Genomic DNA, 20,744 nt, shown 5'->3' on the forward strand with positions numbered 1-20,744 from the left:
GCCCAAGAGCGGCGCCAACGAAACCGCGTGCCGGGGCGATCCGGCCGTAATGCTCCGAGTGGCAGCGCAACACACGCAAGCCTGGGTGGTGCTGGAGAAGATCACAGAAATCACAGAATCACGGAGTCAATTAGGTTGGAAAAGACCTCTGATATCATCGAGTCCAACCTATGACCGAACACCATCGTGTCAAGTAGACTAGGACGCTGAGTGCCACATTCAGTCATTCCTAGAACACCTCCAGGGATGGTGACTCTACCACCTCCCTGGGCAGCGCATTCCAATGTCTAATCACCCTTTCTGTGGAAAAATTCCTCCCGATGTCCAACCTAAACCTTCTCTGGCGAAGCTTGAGACTATGTCTTCTCATCCTGTCGCTGGCCGCCCTCCACCTGGCTATGACCTCCTTTCAGGAAGTTGTAGATGTCCCGGGACAGCCCTGGGAGATATAGTGTCCCGGGGCAGCCAGGGCCGGTTTTCAGAGGGGTGTCCAGCACCAGCCCCGGGAGTCTCAGAAGGGGCATCCTGGGCTAGCCTTGGGGGTGAGGAGTCTGTGGGGGTGTTCTGGGGCAGCCTTTGCAGGGCCTGGGGCAATGCTGGACCAGCTCTGGAGAGGTTTGCTGGGGGTGGTGTTACAGTCTGGTCCCTGTAGCCTCTTCTCTGAGGGCTCCCTGACCCAGGTGTGGGGTGATATGGGGACCTTAGAGCAGGCTGTGTCTGGGGCAACCTCAGAGCTTCTTCAGCATCCAGACCCTGTGGGTTCCCCAGGGAATAGGGGTAAAGGGGCCCAGGACCATGGAGGCAGGGGTCCAGCAGGCCCAGGGCTGGTCTTGCCCCCCCGCACCACCTCCCAGCCCTCTTCTGCCTGAGCAGAGCTGGACAATCTGTCCTTGTCCCCAGCAGGTCTGAAGTAGGTCAGGGAGGCTTGGCCAAGCCCCTGGGGACGGGAGTGGGTGGCAGGGGGGTGCAGAGGGCCCCAGGCACCCACCCCAGTGGCCACACCACAGGTTTGGTGCCCACCCCTTGTCCTGGTGGGACCCCGGTGTCCCCAGCCCAGGGACATGGGCATGCAGGGCATTTCCCCAGCCTCTCTTTGGTCTCCTGGTGTGCTTTGGGATCCCTCTGCATCCCTGCAGGCTCCACACCCCTTCTGGGAACCGGAGTCCCATGGGCACAGGTTGAAGTGTCTGAATCCTGAGGGACATCACCCAGTATGGGGACCTGGGGGGCTGGTGATGGGGATTGAGTGTGGGGCTGGGCTGAGTGGGAACGGCAGGATGACCACAAGGAATAAGGAAGATGAGAGAGGGATTTCTCACCCCTTAATTGCAGTTAATGATTGGCGAATGTGTTTACTGCAGGAGGCAAAGGTCTGGCGGCGTCAGGATGCAAGTGCAGAGGCAACATCCCCAGCGACAGGGCCACAGGTAAGGGATGACAGCCCCAGCCCCTACGGGCATCACGGCCCATTGCGCGGGGGGGAGGGCATGTCTGTTGGCTGTGGGGCTGCCCACAGCCCATGGCACAAGGAGGGAGACCCCACAGTGGTGCCACGGGTTGCTCTCGGACTCCCAGCACTGCTTGGGGCAGCCACGTTGGGCGTGAGCAATGGAGCCTCCAGCCAGGAGGCTCCTGGAGTCCCCAGGTGCACTCATGGTCCCCAGTACTTGGAGGTCAATCCTGCGCCCCCGTTCCATGTCCCCAGGGAGCCTGTGCCCAGGGGTGTGGGATGGAGCCTGGTGCTTGCTCACTAGCCCAGCTCAGCAGAGGGAATGTCCCCACCAACACCCCTCCTGCCCCAATGGCTGCTCCCCAGGAGGGATTTGGGGGGGCAGCCCTCAGCCGCTTGTTCTGTGTTGTGTGCCCACAGGATTCCTGGCAGGATGGCATGGCACTCGCTGGTACTGCTCCCCTTCCTCCTGGCAACAGGTAAGGACTCTTCTTGGCATCTGGCATGGGTGGGCAGGGGGTCATGGAGCTGCTTTCAGCCCCCAACATTCCTTCTGAATTCCCTGAGAGCAGCTGGGACCCCAAAACAGCTGTTCACCCCACTGGAGAACCAAGTGTAAGTTTGTTGCCCCGGGACAGGGCAGGGATGGGCAGTGGGGAGAGCATCCAGCATGGGAGCTGCAGCTGGAAGACAAGCGTGGTCTGGAGGTGTGGGAGGAGCACAAGGAGATGAGGGGTGGTGGGTTCCCCTGCCTTCCCTGGAGACCCAAACCATGGCCAGGAGCTGGGGCTGGAGCTAAGTAGGTGCTGCCAGATGTGGGGCTGCTGGCAGAGCTCCTACTCCTTGTAGTTTCAGGCAACACAGTCCCCATCTTCAACATGAGCCTTGTTTACGTGCCTGAGGACCTGGAGTTGGGTGAGTAGGGGCAGTCTCAGGAAGGCCCTGGATTGAAGGAGGAGCAGCCGGGGGGTTCCTCAGACAGGAGCTGACACTGCCTGTGCCCCCAGGCCAGTTTGCTTTCCAGCTGAAGGCTTATGACCTAGACAAGGACGACATCCTCACCTATGGAATCAGAGGGACAGATTCCTTCTACTTCTCTGCCAATTCCAGTACAGGCAATGTGACGTTGAGGAATTACCTGGACCGCGAGGTGTGGGCAGAGATGGGACAGATGTCCCTGCCTGACTGGGGGTCGGGGGTGAGGGAGGCAGAGGGCAGAGCCACGAATCCTGTGGGAGAGCTGCTCATGGCAGTACCGCGTGTCACTCCCTGGCCCTGAAACCCACCTCCTGGGGGAGAGTTGTCTGGAAGGAGCATCCCACACAGAGGTTGGGGCTCAGCCGTCCAGGGACTGAGCTTCACCTGGCCCTGACCGAGTCCTGCCTTGTGTCCCCTCAGCTCCAGGCCAGGCTCACCATCACTGCCACAGTGTCTGATGGTGTAAATAATGAGGTAAGTGCTGGGGCATGGGCTAAGTGTCTGCAGTGGGAGGGGAGCAGGGTCTCAACAGGGCCACGGACAAGGCTCAGTGGGAAGGGGACTAGAAGTGGGTGGGTGATGCTGGCTGGCTTCAGAGCCAGGGTGGGCACGGGGTGCCAGAACTGCATGAAGCTCTGCTGGCCACCATCTCCCATACCCATCCTATGTCCTCTCTGATACCCGATAGGTCTCCCAAATACTCCCCATCATCGTGGAGGACCGTAATGACAATGCCCCAGTCTTCTGGAACGTGCCGTATAACGCCTTCATCCCCGAGGTACCTTCCTGGGACCTCCTGGCTCCCATGGGCAGCAGGGCAGGGGTGCTGGGTGGCTCCTGTGGGATGGGTGTGTCAGCAGTGGGACAACAGTGTGCTGGGAGCTGTGTGACCCCACACCTGGGCGTAACAGTGCACCAGGAACCCTGTGACCCCACACCTGGGTGTAACAGTGCACCAGGAACCCTGTGACCCCACACCTGGGCGTTTGGTGATGGTGTGCCTGGGCGTGGGGCGATGGTGCAGCCAGCACCTGGGAGTGCTCCGTGCTGGGGCAATTCCCTGTGGGTGCTTCTGTGTCACCCTGAGGCGCTGACACATGGCTGGGACTCTGCCCTTGCAGCTTCCAGTCAGGGTGTGCCCGAGCTGACTCTCATCCCAGGACAGGGTGACATTGGATCAGGGTCCAGATGGGGTGTGGGGCTGAGTCTGGCCCCGTCCGGCAACTCCAGGACTGGGGTGCAGCCCCTGCTCCCAAGGAGCCCCAAGGAGGGCGGCAGGGGGATCCAGCCTCTGCCCAGCTTGAGCAAGGGCAGCATCTTGTCCTTGTGTGTCTCACGGCACTGGGCAGTGCCTGCAACCCTGTTAGGTCAGAGCACCCCAGAGCAGGGCTGGCAGGGACTGGGCCCAGCATCACTCCCCCTGCTCTCTCACCATCACTCCCCTGTGTGCCCAGAACTCAACACTGCACAGCATCATCTACAACGTGTTTGCCAATGACAGCGACACTGGGAATGCCTCCAGAGTCAGCTACAGCATCGAGGAGGTGAGCACAGTGCACTGTGGGGTAGGGCATGCCAGACCCAAACCCCACTGCTGGGCCATCCCTGGGCCACCCCCTCGGGGCTGAGGTGTTGGGGGATCCAGCCAGGGCAGCCCCATGTCCCTGGGGGAGCAGGAGGGTCTCAGGTTAGGACCAGGTTGTGTGTCTGGCTCTGCACCCACTGGACAACCAGTGCAAGGTGCTGAATTTGCAGGCTGGGGATGAGCCAGGTGGTAGGGGGTCAAGCCTCGCAGAAGTATGGAGGTTGAGCCCCCATCTCTGCTGGCGCACCTCTGCTCCCTGCCTTGGTGACACAGGGTGATGTCCCATGCCCAGGTGATCCCAGACAGCACAGAGAATCGCCAGCTCTTCTACATCCTGCCCAATGGGAGTGTGGTGCTCAATGGTTCACTGGACTATGCCAAGAACACCTTCTACCAGATCAAGATTCGTGCTGAGGTGGGGACCAGCTGGGCCAGGGGTACAGGGCTGCCAGGTAAGGGGGCTTTGGGACTTACAGGTGCTCTGCTCCCCAGGATGGCGGGGGGTTGCTGCACAACAATTGGATCGTCCAGCAGAGCTTCACCTATCTGGCCCTGACCATTGAAGACGTGCCCAACCTGGACCCGCGGTTCCTCAACGAGCCCTACTCAGGCTCTGTGCCTGAGAACTGCCCCCTGGTCAGGAGCCTGCCTGCCCCAATGTCATGTCTCTGCCCCTGGCCCTCCCTGGGGGCTCTGACACCCTTAGGGGTCTGGGCCACCAGGCATGGGGGCAGCTGGAGATGTCATAGGTCCTGCCCTGATGGCCATGTCCCCACAGGGTACCATTGTGCTGACCGTCACTGCCTTGGACAGAGACACAGGGGTGAATGATGAAATCTTCTACAGCATCACCAGTGAGTGATGGGTCATGATGGGATGGGCAGGTGATGAGCAGTGGCAAGGTGGCATGGGCAGGAGGGGTGGTCAGGCAGCAAGGAGAATGGTTCTGGGCACCCAGGCGCTGCCAGTCTGCCCTGCTGTCAGAGAGAGAGGGCCACGCCTGCCTTTCCGAGTGGCTGCCACTGGTTCCTGCTGTCCCCTTGTCCCAGATTCCAGTGTCCCCTTTGCTATCAATGCCACAACGGGCACCATCACTGTGAGTGAGCCCCTGGACCGGGAGCAGCTGCCAAGTGAGGAAGTGCTGCTGGAAGTCATGGTAAGTAGGAGGCAGCAAGGGGAAACCCATCCTTTCCCTGGGCCCCTTCAACCCACTCTCTCCTCTTGCCCAGGCACGTGAGAAGAACCTGAACATCTACGGCAAGGTGGCCGAGACCGGAACCCTGGTGACAGTCACAGTGACTGATATCAATGACAACAAGCCCCAGTTCTACAACTGCTCCCTCTCCAGCTGCAACTTCTCTGCCAGTGTCCAGGACAACTTCAGAGGCAGCATCATAGAGCACTCCTCCACCAGGCTGCCTGTGTCCAACCTCAGCATTGTTGCCCATGACCCAGATAAGGTAGGACCCTGTCCATGGGGCTGGGCCAGGGTGCAGGTGTCTGTCATGGCTGCACCACCCACCCTCACTCCTGTCTCTCCCTGGCAGGGCATCAACAGCAGTTTTAAGCTGAGCCTGCAGGGTCCAAATGCCAGCGCCTTCGATGTGTCCCCTGAAATGATCGTGGGCACAGGGGAGGTCCAGATCCTGGTGCACGACCCATCCTTAGTGGACTACGAGATAAGCCATGTCATGGTGGTGCAGGTGGGACTTGTAGGTCTGGCTTGTCATGGAGGTAGTTCCTGCTCCCTGCGAATGCCAGGGCGCAGAGTGGACATAGCCCTTCTCCTGCAGGGTTCAGGAGTCAAAGCAGAACATGGCTCTGCCCTGGCAGCTTGTTTGGTGCGGGGCAGCTGGACTGGCGTGTGACAAGTCTCTCTGTAATGTTTGGGGACCCATGTGAGACACAGTGCCTTCTCAATCCTGCAGATCATTGCTAATGACACGGGGAACCCCACAGACTGCTGCTCCACGGCCACCGTGACCATCGACCTTATTGACACCAATGACCACATCCCTGAGTTCCCCCAGAGCACCTACAACCTGAGTGTGATGGAGCACAGCCCTGAAGGCACCATCATCTCAACCATCACGGTCAGCAGCTGGGCAGGGAGCAGACACAGCTTACAGCCCCAAAGCAGGGCCCTGGGCAATTCTAGTGCAGCTTGCACTAAGGGCACTGGTCTCTCCATGCACACAGGAAGGAGTCAGTGCCAGCAGGCACACAGGGTGTGGGACCTCTTGCCTATCAGGGCCGCATTTTTGGGGTGCTCACTGCCAGCAGTCGTCTCAGACTCAACACTCCTCTGGGAGCTGAAACAGATTGACCAAATGGTCAGTCAGACTTCTGTCTTTTAGGCCTACGATCCAGACAGCGGTGTGTGGGGTCAGATCACCTATCGGCTGCTCCCGGACGACATGTATGTAAGGGCACAGCCAACCATGACTGGGGCATCGTCCTGGTGAGGGGGCTTCAGGCCTGAGCCCCAGTGATGGCTCTGTGTATGCCATAGCCTTAAAATCTTCGCGGTGGACACCATGACTGGGACACTGCTGGTGAAGGATGGGAAGTTGCTGGACCGGGAGACTCGCTCTGTCTACTACGCCACCCTCCAGGCCAGGGATGGGGGCGGCCAGGTGGGCACTACGGTGCTGGAGATCACCTTGCTGGATATCAATGACATGGCGCCCGTTATCATCGGCTCCTACTTCATCTCAGTGGAAGAGGGGCAGAACATCAGTACACAGATCCAGGTATTTATCAGTAGAGGTGGAGGGGCTGACATGGCTGTCGGAGAGGAGGGACTGTCCCCAAGGTGTCCAAGAACCCCATTCCAACCGGTGACCTTTTCAGGCCATTGACAACGATGAGCCTGGCAACCCCAACAGCGAATTGGGCTTCAGGATCTTGACAGGACCGTTCAGCAACAACTTTACCATCGATGCAGACACAGGTGAGATGCACAGCAAGGAGCCGCTGGACCGCGAGGCTGTGGAAGATGAGCGGGGACAGATGGTGGTAACGGTGGAGGTGTATGACCACGGTGAGCCGCAGCAGAGCACCTCAGTGAACGTCACCATCACTGTGGGGGTGAGCCCTGGGCACAAGCAGGGACATGCTGGGGCAGGCTGGGGCTTGGAACTGAGATGGATGGGCAGGGCAGAGGCACTGTGTCCCCAGGCTTTCTGTGCGGGAAGAGTGAATAGTTGATGCAGGGAGGTAGCAGAGGGCTTGTGTAGCTCCTGCCTGTGGGTGGGCAGGTGCCTACACTCCTGTCCCCAGCCTGCTGTGGGGAACTATGTTTCCTGAAAGGGCTACAACCAGGGTTTTTTCCTGCAGGACCTGAATGACAACGTTCCCATGTTCCTCAACCAGTCCTATGAGTTCTCAGTCTTTGAAGACTCTCCAGGTAAAAGTTGTATGGCCAGGCTTGTGGGACCAGTGGTGGCCCTGAGTCAGTGCCTGCTGCCCACTGAGTGTCTGTCTCCACCTTCAGGGTCCTCCGTGGGTGAGGTGAATGCCACAGATGCCGACCGGACAGAGATCAATTCCCGCATTTCATTCCTACTTGAGAGGACCAGTGGCTCCAGCAACTTCTTGATCCGCTCATCCCGCCTGGGGCCAGGGAACTACAGCGGCGATCTGTCCGTAGACCCTGACGTGCCCCTGGACTATGACACCTTGCAGCAGAAGTTCTTCTCCTTGGAAGTAGTGGCAGAGAACACGGCTGCAGACAACGTAGGAGACAAGGCCAACGTCTCGGTGGTGGTCCACATCCTAGACGTCAATGACGAGTCCCCCACCATCCTGCCAGACTCACTACAGGACGTGACCGTGTCCGAGAACGGGACGCAGCAGGGTGTGGTCCACACGCTGAACGCCTCCGACCCAGACACCAACCACTCACTGGTCTTCGAGGGGCTGGCAGTCGCCTGCTTCAAGGGTGACAGCAGTGCTGGGGATGTGTGCAGGGACTGGTTTGTGCTGGCACACAACGGCTCACTGCTGGTGAACAGCTCGGACATCGATTACGAGGTGTGTGACAGAGTCCTGCTCACACTGCGGGCTGAGGACCTGTACACTGAGAAGGGCAACCGCTACAGCCAGAACGGTAGGGCCCCCTTCCCTGCTCCTTCCACCACCACTGGGAATGGTGGGCGGTGGGACCTGCCTCTCCCACCTCCCAGGAGAAGCTGTGGGGAGAAGGACAGGAGCTGGACAGTTTGTTGATGGGGGAGGGTGTCCCCAGCTCTCTTGATTCCTGCTGCAGGAACCTGAGCCTGCTGGGAGTTAAGGGCTCCTGAGGAAAGCAGAGGAGGGTGCTGCAGGGCTGTTGGTGATTGGGGCTCTGCTTTTGGGACATTTGCAGAAACCCTGAGGATCCTCATTGCTGATGTGAATGACAATGCACCGGTCTTCCAGGCTATCTCAGAGACCTTTGGTGAGCAGTCAGGGGTAGTTCATCCCATGGGCTACTCACTGCACCCACACGTGCTCTGCCACACTCACTGGCAGCAAGGACCTTCCCCCAGCCTGGGGCAGGGCTGTGAGCGGTGCAGGGACCAGGCTGGGATTACTCAGTGTTTTCCGTGAGGGCTGTGGGGTCAAGGGTACTGGGGAGTGCTTGGAGCCCCGGGGCTGTGTGGGCATGGGGTCTGCAGCAAGTCTGGCTTCACACCAGCATGACTGCACCATCCCTCTCTGTCCCTGGCAGTGGTTGTTCCTGAAATCTCCCCTGTGGGCCTGCAAGTGGCTACCGTGAAGGTGAGGAGCTGCCTGCATGTCTGTCAGTCTGTTGAGCCTTGCTTACCTATCCCCACTGGGGGCAGGTGGTGGCCATTCCCACCCATGCTCCTGCCACACTCTGTCCCTGCAGGCCACAGATGCTGACTCAGGGCTGGGGGGAGCCATCACCTTCTCAATTGTCAGTGTGGTGCTCTTGGAGGACAACGGGGTCAGCCGGCCCTTTGAAAACCTCTTCACGGTGGACCCAATGCTCGACCAGGGGGTTTACATCGGGAGCATCAAGTGAGGCCATGGGTCTGGGCTCGGGTAGGGGGATGTGGCTGAGCTCCTGCCTGCTGCAGGGCCAGCACAGGCTGGAAAGGGGACAAAGCCATCCTGCGGTCCTGCTCTGCACATGGAGGCAGGATGGAGCTTGAAGGATGGCAGTGCCATCACAGGGACAACTTGTGCAGCCCAGCGGGATTGCCGATGTCCCTGTCCTCACAGGGTGGCCAGCAACCTCGATGAGTCACTGAAGGGGCAGTACCAGGTGACGGTGGAGGCTCGGGACGGCGAGGCACCAGTGCACTCAGCACAGACTGTGCTGAATGTGAGTTCACCCTCTCACACCCTGGGACACTCTGCGCTGTGCACAGCCCCGCTCACCCCCGCTCTCCACACACAGATCTTCACAGTGGACAATTCCTACCGCGTTCGCCTCCAGTTCATGTCAACGGTGGAAGAAGTCCAGAGTAACTCCGAAAGTATCAAACTGTAAGGGGTGCCAGGCTGGGGCCGGGGGTGCACGGCTGCGCAGGGGGGAACATGGATATTCATGGATATTCAGGCCAGGGCCCACTGGTTGTGTCTCCCAGCTTCACGGACTGTGAAGGGGATGGGGGCAGGCAGGTTCCCACCAGAGGAGGGGGCTGCAGGGGGTCCAGCTGCTTCCCATGCCCACAAGTGGAACATCAGGCCACCTGGCCCAGCTTCCCCCTATGTCTCCTGTTCCTAGGGCCCTGACCAGCGTGACCAAAGCAGCAGTTTATGTGGTGGCAATCCGAACCATGGAGAGCACCCGTGACACCAGGTGAGTGGTGGTGGGGAAAAAGACACTGTGGTGGCATTTGGGGGGTCACCCTGGGGTAGGGCACCATGCCCTGCACCCTGGCACCCCACTCCCCCATCTCTGTTATCCTGCAGGGTGGAAGCCAAGTCAGTGATGGAGGCGTACTTCGTGTACAGCAATGGCACTGCCCTGGATTTCGATCAGCTGATCACGTGAGTGCAGGGGGCTGTGCACAGGCATTGCCACAAGCCTGGCCCAGCCCAGTTGCTCATCCCTCCGCTTTCCTTGGCAGACTCCTTCAGTCCGACCCACTGGGCTTGGTTGAGCTGGTGAAACTGGGCCTTGCTGTTATTGTGAGTGGGGCTGGGCAAGGGGCATGGGGAGAGGGCACAAACCCCAGGTGGGGCTAGAAGTGGGGCTCCACTGCCTGGGACTGTGCCCTCACCCCTGCTGTGCTAGGGCCCCGGGGAGGTGACAAACCCCACCAGGGAGACGGAGCTGATCGGCATCATCGCAGGGTTGGCAGCATTCCTGCTCATCTTCATACTCATCATGACCCTCGTCTTGGTTCTCACCACCAGGAGGTACCGCACTGCCTGCACCTCCTCCTGCCTCCCCCCACTACCCCCATCCTCACCAGCACACCCAGACCCATCCCTACCCTCCATCCTGCTCCTGCCCACCCCATCCCATGGCTCAGCTCCCCCCTGCCCCTCCCACCTACCCCATCCCTGGGCTTTGCAGCTACAAGAGGAAGCTGACTGCGATGAAGGCTCTGAAGGTGGCCACCACGTTCAATCCTGCCACAGCACAGCAGGGAGCCGGCATTCCTGGGACCAACCAGTACAATGCCGAGGGGTGAGTGGGGGGCTCCCTATAGCAGGAGGGAAGAGCCCAGGCATGTCCCCACACCCAGCAGCCTGCATGGCTCGCTGTCACACCCCTCCCTGCCTGGGGGACACAGCTGGCCCGGGCTGACCTCAAAGCCCCAGAGCCCCACGGGACAGCACTCACCTGCCGCCCATCCCTGACCAGGGCCAACCCCATACTGAACCACCCACTTGATCCCTCACACGACCTGGGCTTCCATGAGGACTCCATCTCTGTGACCAGGTGAGCTCTGTGGGCAAGTCCCAAAGGCCACAGTGCCATCATCCTACACCCCGACTTCTCCAGTGCCTAGGTCCTCTTCTACCCCCACCCTCCACTCTCCACAGCATGAATTCCCTGGATGAAAACACAGTAAATGCACCCCCGGATGATGACTTTGAGGTCAAGGTAGGTGTGCAAAGAGCTGCCAGTGCTCAGCAGGGAGTCCTGACAAGAGCAACCTGCATCCCCTTCTCTCTGCTGTGGCCTCCAGGCTCATGGACCCCTTGTGTCCCTTTCTCTGCATCCCCCTGACAGCCCTCAGCTCCTGGGAAGGCCAAGTGTCCCTCTCCCCCCTCTCTGTCCCCCATCCCCTCTGACCATGCTCTCCTCCTGCAGCAGGTCAAAGTGCGGCCAACAGACCCCACTGACAAGGAGGTGCTGGTGGCTGCCCTGAACCTGAAGGAGCCCACCGAAGCAGTGTACATCAACACCACCTTCACCACCACGGACTTGTGAGCGGGCTCACAGGGTGCAGCAGGGCTGGAGCAGGACTCAGGCAGCTGCTTTGGTGATGATGTGTTCAGTGTCTGGCAATAAACCTGTTCCAGAGAGGTCATGGTGTTGTGTGGCCATCAGCCCATCTGCCTGAGGGGATCAGTCAGCTTGAAGTCATCTCTCCTGGCATGAAGTGCTGGTTTTGTGCCAGGCTGATGCCAGAGGGGCACTGTGGGGGCCAGCCTGGCTTCTTGTCCCCAGGACCCTTCCCCAGGCTGCCCCACTGGCCCCTCTCAGCCCCAGGGGAGGGAGGTGCAGGCAGCCCCATGCAGAGATTTGTGTAAGGTTTTATTACCCAACATCCATATCGACAGATTGGTCCTCCCGCCCCTTCCTCCCCCCCACCTCCCCCAAAAGAAACGAAGAGGAAAAAAAGAAGAAAATAGGTGATGAAGCTGTAGCACTGGTGTGCCACAGCTTGGCAGTGCAGGGCTGGAGGTGGGCACAGACTGGGGTAGGGTGGGATACCCCAGGGCTCCTGGTCTTCCTGGCATGGCCATGGCACCACTCCCAAAGCTCAAGGCACTGAGCAGAGCCAGGTCCTGGTGAGTATCATGGCATGGAGTGGGCACTTGCCATGGCCCTGGCTGCCAGCTGGCACTTCAGCAAGCCTTTTGCAGCCCCCCAGGAACAAAACCAAGTCCAGGATGTACAACGTGGGTTTGGAGGGGCAAGACTTGACCCTTAATGAGGGAAAAAGGCTGCACTGGTGACCCTGGCACCTCGAGCCCTCTTGCACCTCTGCTCAGAGGGGATGGTGCAGCTTCCCAAGCACCTCCAAGCAGCCTCCTGCCCATCAGGTGCTGCAGCACTGTGGAGCTGGTCCTCGGTATGGGGCCAGGCTGGGGGGAACCAGGATCTGTGTCTCAGCAGGACACTGCAGTGCTGCCGGCCACAGGGATGTTGACCCAGCCACAGGAATGCTCACCCCTGCAGGCTGACTCTTCACTCCAAATGCTCTTCAGCCCAGCAGAGCACAAGTAAAGTAGGAACAGTGTTTGAAAAGAGGGTCTCGGCCCCGCAGGCCACTGGGAAAGAGGTGGCTTCAGGCAGGACACACACGGCTGAAAGTGTCTCTTAAAAAGCTCCAAAAATGCAAACACAGTTCAATAAAAGCCCCCCTCCCCCCAGCCTGTAAAACCCCGGCCATAAAAAGTGGCAGCGCTTTGCAGTCATTGCATCCCCAGCTGCTGTCAGAGAAGAGCGGCCAGTAGGGCTGAAGGAACCCACACAGGGACATGTGCCCATGTCCCCAGCACGTGGGGCATCTCTGGCACCACGAGGGCAGCTGGACAGGCCTGGCAGCAGGGCAGCTTCATCTTCACCACCAGCTGTGGTGAGGATGTGCCCTGGGCTCCAATGGTCACTTCCAAGCAGGCCGAGTAAGGGGGCCATGGGGACAGACTCCCCAGCTGCCTCCAGCCACGGCGACAGGGATGAGCAGCTCTCCATCACAGGTATGGCTGGCCTCAGTCTCCCTCATTTGAGATCTGTCACAGCTCCAGGGCACCCATGACACAGCAGTGGGGCAGAGAGGACAGGGTTGTTGAGGGGCTGGTGCCTGCCCTGGGCAGCCATGGGGACCCACACATGCATGGCCATGGGCTGGTCAGAGCGTGGCCAAACCCTGGGCAGGGAAAGCGATGGCAGGGTGATGCACCAGTGTCTCTCCAGCATGGGAAGTGATGCTGCTGCCTGAGGTGCCAGAGCTCATGGGAGTCAGCAGCACCCACCTTGAGTCATCTCTAGACCTGTGCCACAGGCAGGAGATGCACGAGAGCAGCTGCCTCCATCTGGAAGGAGCCACGTGCTTCCTCATGCTGAAAAAAGCCACCAAACACAGAGACAGGGCACCAGCCTCATGTTCTGGGGCACCTCCACAGGGCTACACTCATGGGGGGACCCCAGGCTGGCAGGAGGGACCCCAGCAAAGGAGACACCTTGCCCCAGCATGCAGTGCTCCATCACCACCTGCCTCAGCCCCAGGAGCCCCACACACTGGCACCAGGTGTCTCAGGACACTGGGGCAGGGACCCATTTTCACTCGCCCAGAGAAGCCCCGTGGCACCCCCACCCTGCCAGCATGGGCAGCGACTCACTCCATGGCGGGGCCAGTGCGGGAGCAGCACCGGGGCCGCCGGACATTTTGCAGCAGAGCCCGAAAGACACTGGGCTGCCTCTTGGCCTCACCTTTGCGGGGGCCTCCCTTGACAGAGCCGGTGCGGGTGTTCTGTGGGGTCACCACCACCTGCCGCCCGTGCTCCTCGATCTGCTTCTCCAGGTGCTTCTGGATGGCCATGCCCAGCACCTCCACCTCCATGGAGGCCCCGTACACCTCCCACGTCATCCCCTTCTCATCCCAGCTCACCTCCCGGATGGGTTCCGGAGCCTCCTCCACCACCTCTGCCACCGTCCCCTTCACCTGCACCTCAGGATATGAAGTCTGTGGGGACTTGGCCAGTGGTGTCATTGGCCCAGTGGCCACTGAGCGGGTCTCCACAGGCATGGACACCTGCATCTCTGCGTCCTTCTTGGAGGGCTCCAGGCGTGGGCCTGCAGAGCCCATCTCTCTCTTGGGGAAGGTGAAGGCAGCAGCCCCGCCTGGGGGACTCATGGGGCTCAAGGCCACTGACACCAGGGACACGCGGCTGTCCACTTGCGTCCCCATGTCCTGTGTCCCGGCGTCCTGCGGTGGGGTCACCTCAAAGGAGTAGGACTCGCAGAGCTGCTTGGCTGTTTGGGGCTGCTGGCTGCTTCCAGCACCTGCACTCTGGGCTGAGCTCTGTTCGGCTTTGCCCTGGCCCAGGGTGGTGGAGCTCAGTTCTGTCTTGCTTTGACCCCCGTTCCCCACAGTGCTGGTGCTGTGGGGGTCTGCTGTGCTTCCCTGGGGATCCTTGAGAGCCTCACTTCTGTTCAGCTGGGGTGCAGCACCCAGGGATATCCCTGTGCCACCCTGAGGCTGCTCCTGGCTTGGCAGCTCAGCTGTCCCGGTGCCTGCGGTGGGCTCCACAAATGCCACACGTTTGGCTGGAGCTGGCGCACTTCCCATGTCCTTGTTGGTCGCCTTGAGGCAGGGATCAGGCAGGGGGGAAGCAGGGGCTGCGTTCTCCTTCTGGGCATTGGGGACCCCCATCCCTGTGGGACCACAGGCAGGGGCAGTGCCACTTGGTCCCCCACAGCTTGCTGTTGTTACTGCCACACTCTGCTCTGTGCCAGTGTCCCGGAGGAGCATGACAGGAGCTGGTCCTGTTGGTGATGGCACCTTCTTCTCTGCTGCTGAGCCCGACGTGGTGGCCTGGGCCTCTGACTCGGCCACGCAGCGGGTCCTCATGGCACTGGCTCCCGTGGCACAACCGGAGCCGGGCAGGCACTCACCTGCCGATGAGCAGCCAGGGGAGGCGGCACTGGGGTCGCAGGTGTCCTCGGTCCCGGCCTGGCGACTCAGCACCTGCAGCCCCTCGGGCTCCTTAGCGCTGCCCATGCCCAGGGATGGCTTCTCCCATGCTAGTCCCGCCGTGGGTCTGCAAGAGAGAGTATGGGGCAGTGAGGAGGAAGCAGCACATGGACCCCCAGTCCACCTCAGCTGCCAACTGATTTTCTCTGTGCCGCCCATGACAACAGGTTGGGCGGCCGCCCAGAGCACTCACTGTCCCTGGCACAGCCTATGTGGTGGCACCCAGTGCCTGGCCATACAGGAAGGGAGGAATGGTGTTGGCTGCCTACCGTAAAAGTCAGCCTTCTCTCAGCACAGCTGGACCAGGAGCAGGATCCAGGCGCTGCTGTGGCTGTCAGAGTGGGGAACACAGTGCAGACACCCCTGTGGAGAGAGCAGCAGCTGGAGTTCGGCCCTGGACGCCAGGCTGAGAGCCCAGGGGGGCTTGGCAGCCCCCACCTGTCCGTGGGGAGCTGGGTGCAGCAGGGGGTGAGAGTGAGCTGGGCCTGGGGTAAAAGGGGGGCTGTAGGGCAGGGCAGAAGCACGGGGCAGCCCAAGCTCTTCCCTCCACTTGCCAAGAGCAGTGTCCCTAGAGCTGGGAGTCACATGTGTTCCCGGCCACGGGAACCCCCAGCTCAGCATCCACACGCCATGCCGAGGGTTACTGAGCTCCTGGCCGTGCCACACATAAGGGGAACACAGTCCAGTCTCACCCAACTGTCCCCAAACCCTTCCTGGCTCCATAAGGCAGAAGCAGGGCAGGAAGCCCCGAGCTTTCCGGGAGCCCCCCAGCCCTGCCAGTGCCAGTGAGTCCTTGTGGAGCTGGGAGAACATGCATCCTGCAGCCGTGGAGCATTCCACGCCTCTGGACACGGCCACTCATGGGTCGCTGAGTGGACACAGCTGGAGCCGAGCGAGTCCCCACAAAGGGAGGCGGCAGGCAGGAGCAGGAACCAGGCAGGGACAGACCCCTCCCAGCAGAGCCAGGCCCAGAAGCCACGACCCCCGCCCCGTCTGCAGGTTCCCACGCAGCACCCTGATCCCCGCGGGGTCGTGCCGCCCGCACCCCAAGCTGCCTCGACAGCATCCCGCTTCCGCGGGGCTGTGGCGCCGTGCCCGGCACTGATGCTCCGCGGAGGAGCTGCGAGCCCCCGGCACACGCGTGTGCACACGCACGGGCACGCACACGCCAGCACATGGCCACGGGCACACCCGCACGCACGGACACGCGTGTGCACGCCCCGGCCCCGCTTCCCCGGCCGAGCCTCGCACAAAGCCGCCCCCGAGGCAGTCCCGGCCGGGGGAGGCCGACCCGTCCGCGCCGCCGCCGCCCGCCCCGTACCGGCACCGGCACCCCCGGGCGGGGGTGGGCTGCGGCGACGGGACGGGCGGCGGCAGCGCCCGTCCCGACCCCGCCATGTGCGCCCCGGGGCCGCGGTACCTGCGGCGGATCCTCCCGCCCGGTGCCGTCCCGCCCGGTGCCGTCCCGTCTGGTCCCGCTCGGCTCGGCTCGGCGCGGCGGCGGCAGCGGCGAGCATGCGTGGGGCGGTGGCGGCGGGGGCGGTACCGTGCCCCGGGCCGCTCCCCCCCGGCTGCCGCCCGCCCCGGCGCCCCCGGCAGCAGTGGGGAGGCGAGGGACAGGGGTGGAGGTCCCGGCACACCGCATCCCTCCCGGTGTCATTGCTGTCACTCTCACCGGCCCGCCTTGGGAGCCCTCCATCGCCGCACAGCCCCCCCCCCCCGGCACCCAAAGCATCAACACCCCGCGTGTCCCAGGGGCGAGCACCCCGGCACCCCGCGTTGTACCCGGGCACAGCAGGACATATGGTCGGGACCGGACGGTTCAGGGGGTCCCCAATCCTTAGGGTAGGTCCCATGGGTGGGGGTCACAGCGACACTGAGCACAGTCCCCCTCCTACCTGGTAATGGAGACGACCGCTTCCCTCCCGGGCATCACCGGGGAGGGGGCTGCACCCCAATTAGCCCGAGGGACCGGGACAACGTGCCACCGCGGCGGGATGGAGGTGGGTTCCCGCGTACCCCTCGCCCGAGGGTGGGGGAGGATGGGGAGGGAAGAACGGCCCCGTCTCGCTCCCGGCAGCGCTTGCCTCTGCTCCCGGGCTCAGGCTTTGTCTAACTCCTTCCCACGCACTCCCGCTCGCGCTGCGGGGGGGAAGGCGGCCTGCTCGCCTCGCTTGTATCCCTGCATCCTCCCCAAAACCCTCCAGCATCCCCCCCAAACCCTCTCCTGCCCTTCGTCACCCTATAGGATCAGGGTCCCCTCCGTGACCCGGGGATGTCAAAACAGACAAGAACAATAGATCTGTAGGGCTTGGGGGGGCATGTGCTAAGGTTAGAGGGTGTTCTCCATCCTGTGGTTAACATAAGCACCCGTCTCCCATCCCTATAGATCTATAGGGTAAGGCTGGTTCTAGGGGAGCTGGCACACCTGGTTGCTTGGAGACAAGGGAGATTGAAAATGCTTCTTTCAGTAAACAGCCAGGCTGGAACAAAACCCTGAAGGCTAAAAATAGGGAGGCGGGATATGGAAATTAAATAAAATTTAATTCTCTCTCCCTGGGGCAGAGTGAGGCACCTCCATGTCAGCACTGGGCATCCCAATAGATGGCTGGAGTGACTGAGTTGGGGGTGTATCACTGCACCAATCAATGTGTCCCCTCCTCTAGGTGTCTGTCCCCACCCTGGGTCCTGCGTGCTGGTCCCAGTTCTGTAGCATTGACTGGGCCCAATTGCCCACCTGCAATGAAGTGGGAACAGGGTGTGGGGCATAAGTAGGGGCTTACATCCCGTGCTGTCCTGTGTGGGATTAGACCCAATCCTGGGCACAAGGACCAGACCCAATCCCATCCAAGGGACACCATGGACTGGGGCAAGTCCTGGCAGAGGAGGAGAAAAACGACCCCTGGTCCCTGGCTGGGATTTTGCCGCAGGCAGGAGGCTGCTGGGTCTCATCCTGCTGCCATTTGCTTCCACCTGCTGCTCTCAGCTCCATCGGCAGCGGCTCTCCCCATCCCCATCGGCATCTTGCCACCCAGCATGTCCATGTCCCAGGGGGCACGGGCTGGTAGGGGGGGGTGGGGGTGGTCGCGGCGATCATCCTCCCCTCCCTGCAGGCAGCCTTCATCCCAGGCTGGCTGCCTCCTCCTCCTCCTCTCCCCGCCCGGGCACTTCGGGGCTGGCAGGAAAACAATAGCGAGGAGGATGAGTAAGATGGTCCCCATTGCCTTGGCAACGCACTCCCGCGCTGCCGGCTCGGGAGGAGCCAGGCAGCTGCCTGAAAAGCGCGTTCTCCCTCGGCGGAGGGGGTGCTGGCGCAGGTAGCACGGCACCCCCTCCCCGGGCGCCATGGCCCACCTCCCACGCCGCACGGGCAGCGCCACGTGAACGCACACCGGGCTCCCCCACAGCCGCCGGCGCCCGCACACGCCGGAGCGAGCAGACACACGCGCCCGGTACACGGATCAGCCCGGGCTGGGCTCCACCGCGTCTGGCTCCCCAGCGCCCCGTTGTGCCAGGGAGCTGTGGAACACAGCTGGCAGGGTCTAGCTGGGAATGTGACTCCTCCAGCGCTGCCCTGGTGGGAAGGCGATGGGTTTCCCTCGGCCGCTCGCAGCCACGTCACCTTCACACACGGCTGCCCATGGTATCGGCAGGCAGAGGTGCCAGTACCAGGGCTGGTGGGGTGCTGGCAAATGGCAGAGGCAAGGGATGCCTGGGGGCATCAGGCTCCCAGCCCTGGCCACATGCTATCCCGTGGGCCATGACATCAGCAGGAGTACCCTCAGCATGTCCAAGCTGTGAGTGCCGTGTGATGATGGGGACATCAGCTGGAGATCCAAAAGCACCAAGCACCCTAAAAACAGCACTGTTTTCCCAGACACCTTGGTGTGGACGTACTGGGGGAGGGATTATCTGATCCCTACCAGCACCCTCTGTTCCAGATGCCCCAAAACACAGCCCCTGCCTTAGCCCTGTGGAGTGGGAGGACACTGTGTCTGGGACACCACAGCCTGGTGGCCGAGTACATCATCCGGGATACTCCTGAATACAGACAGAGATATGGCCCCAGGACCAGCTGGGGGGCAGAGGCAGGGACAGAGGCACAGGGAGGCCCAGCCTTGCCAGCTGCTTTGTGCCACTGAGAGGCATGAGCTCTGTGCCTGAGCATGGCATCAATCAACCAGAGCTGGGTGGGGAACAGCCCAGTCACACGTCCAGCCTCTCAGCACAGGATGAGGGGAAGCTCTGAGAAAGAACCAACACAAAGAATCATAGAATCATGGAATGGTTTATGTAGGAAGGGACCTAAAGATCATTCAATTTCAACCCCAGTGCCACGGGACTGGGACACCTTTCACTAGACCAAGTTACTCCAAGCCCCATCCTACCTGGCCTTGAACACTTCCAGGGATGAGGCAGCCACAACTTCTCTGGGCAACCTGTTCCAGTGCCTCACCACCCTTTACAGTAAAGAATTTCTTACTAGTATCTAATTCAAACTTGACCTCTTCAGTTTAAAGGCATTCCCTCTATCACTCCATGTCCTTGTCCAAAGTCCCTTTCCAGCTCTCTTGGAGCCCCTTTAGGTACTGGAAGGGGCTCTAAGGTCTCTGTGGAATCTTCTCTTCTCCAGGCTGAACAGCCTCAGCTCTCCCAGCCTGTCTCCATAGTAGAGATGCTCCTGCTCTCTGATCATCAATGCAATCATCTATTGTGACTAGATGCTGCTATTTCAGAAGAGTCAAAGCCTTTCCCACAGTGCCTCTGTGCCTTTGTGGTAGAAAGGCAGGGGCTCTTTACTTCTTCTCTCTCCTTTCCCAGGGGTTCATTTCAGCAGATCAATCAATGTTGATGAAGTGAAAGCCCTGGTTGCATTAACAACACAAAAATGCACCGTAGTGGGTAAGTACAAGGGGAACATAAAGCACATGGTGACTTGGGCATTGGGAAGGGGCTATGAGACAGAAAAGCTCATTAGATGCTGTGAAAATCAGAAGGGCTTCAGAAGTGCAGGATGTTTCTCTGGGCACTGATGTGTGAGGGCAAGTCTCGCTATAGAACATGCCACTGGCAGCCCGGAATGTTCATGTTAATCAGGAAGTGTCAAGCATTGTGCCTCTCAGATGCAGTCGCTGTGCCTGGGTTGTCATGGATTCAGCTCTGGCTGGTGGCATTTGTGATAGACTCAGGGTGCATATCCTGTCCTGCCTTCAGCTCCACTCTGCAGAGGCCACATGGCATTAGTGGGGACCCACGTGTGCTGTGGGGAAGCGGTGGTCCCTTGCCACCAACAAGATCACAAGTGCCATAGTCACTTCCTCCCTCTGGGGAGCAGGTGAGCTGGCAGAGAACATCTGTCTGCCTTACCCGGTCTTTTCCAGATGTTCCTTTTGGTGTTGCCATGGCAGGTGTGAGGATCAATCCAAGGAAATACTTGGTGAGTTCACTTCTCTCGTTTCCCTGCCGACAGCCCATAATTCACGCTCCATTTGCACAGCCCTCCCTCTCTCTGCATATCACAGCGATGCCTCTGATGAGTGGGGGGAGACGTTTGTAGTGAGTAACACTTGCCCAGAGACTGTGAAAAGCAGCTTTGGGCGGGGAGAGGGGGGTGAACTCTGGTTTATGGGTCGGTGCATCTGTCCAGAGACAAGCTGAAGGAGGCTGGTGTAGGGATGCTCCCGCCACTGCCTGCTGTGCTGGGGGAAGGGGCAAATCATCAGGAGCTTGAAAGGGCAGGGAGCAAAGGGAGCAGGAGTTCACATATCTCTTTTTTTCGATCCAGGGACCCCAGCTGCTGTGAATAAACTCCCTGGAGTCATCAGGCAGGGCAGGG

General features: G+C 60.7%; 2 protein-coding genes across 4 annotated transcripts; one reads left to right on the forward strand and one right to left on the reverse strand.

The window, feature by feature from the left end:
* Positions 1-82: 82 nt before the first annotated feature.
* CDHR2 (cadherin related family member 2) lies at positions 83-11,512 on the forward strand. Its single transcript, XM_017828188.1, has 33 exons — positions 83-134; positions 1,362-1,427; positions 1,871-1,929; positions 2,300-2,365; positions 2,458-2,600; positions 2,849-2,902; positions 3,117-3,206; positions 3,883-3,972; positions 4,306-4,428; positions 4,506-4,649; positions 4,792-4,867; positions 5,063-5,169; positions 5,243-5,473; positions 5,561-5,716; positions 5,942-6,106; positions 6,371-6,432; positions 6,526-6,766; positions 6,867-7,103; positions 7,353-7,422; positions 7,510-8,124; positions 8,383-8,454; positions 8,728-8,777; positions 8,890-9,041; positions 9,246-9,348; positions 9,424-9,512; positions 9,754-9,828; positions 9,942-10,019; positions 10,100-10,160; positions 10,267-10,391; positions 10,552-10,665; positions 10,843-10,920; positions 11,025-11,085; positions 11,296-11,512. Exons 2-33 carry the CDS (start codon positions 1,387-1,389, stop codon positions 11,413-11,415), a joined length of 3,948 nt encoding a protein of 1,315 aa, XP_017683677.1. The 5' UTR covers positions 83-134; positions 1,362-1,386; the 3' UTR covers positions 11,416-11,512.
* A 213-nt stretch (positions 11,513-11,725) lies between these two features.
* On the reverse strand, positions 11,726-17,019 carry GPRIN1 (G protein regulated inducer of neurite outgrowth 1). 3 transcript variants are annotated; one of them, XM_017828191.1, is made up of 3 exons: positions 16,807-17,019; positions 15,178-15,271; positions 11,726-14,975 (listed from the first exon to the last, which is right to left on the reverse strand). In XM_017828191.1, exon 3 carries the CDS (start codon positions 14,933-14,935, stop codon positions 13,550-13,552), a length of 1,386 nt encoding a protein of 461 aa, XP_017683680.1. In that variant the 5' UTR covers positions 14,936-14,975; positions 15,178-15,271; positions 16,807-17,019; the 3' UTR covers positions 11,726-13,549. The 3 variants fall into 3 exon arrangements, with proteins under 3 accessions (XP_017683680.1, XP_017683679.1, XP_017683678.1); XM_017828190.1 differs by lacking the exon at positions 16,807-17,019 and adding an exon at positions 16,329-16,403; XM_017828189.1 differs by lacking the exon at positions 15,178-15,271.
* Between the last annotated feature and the right edge of the window lie 3,725 nt (positions 17,020-20,744).

Source organism: Lepidothrix coronata, unplaced genomic scaffold, assembly GCF_001604755.1.
Source record: "Lepidothrix coronata isolate B3197 unplaced genomic scaffold, Lepidothrix_coronata-1.0 Scaffold146, whole genome shotgun sequence".
Lineage (NCBI taxonomy): Eukaryota > Metazoa > Chordata > Aves > Passeriformes > Pipridae > Lepidothrix > Lepidothrix coronata.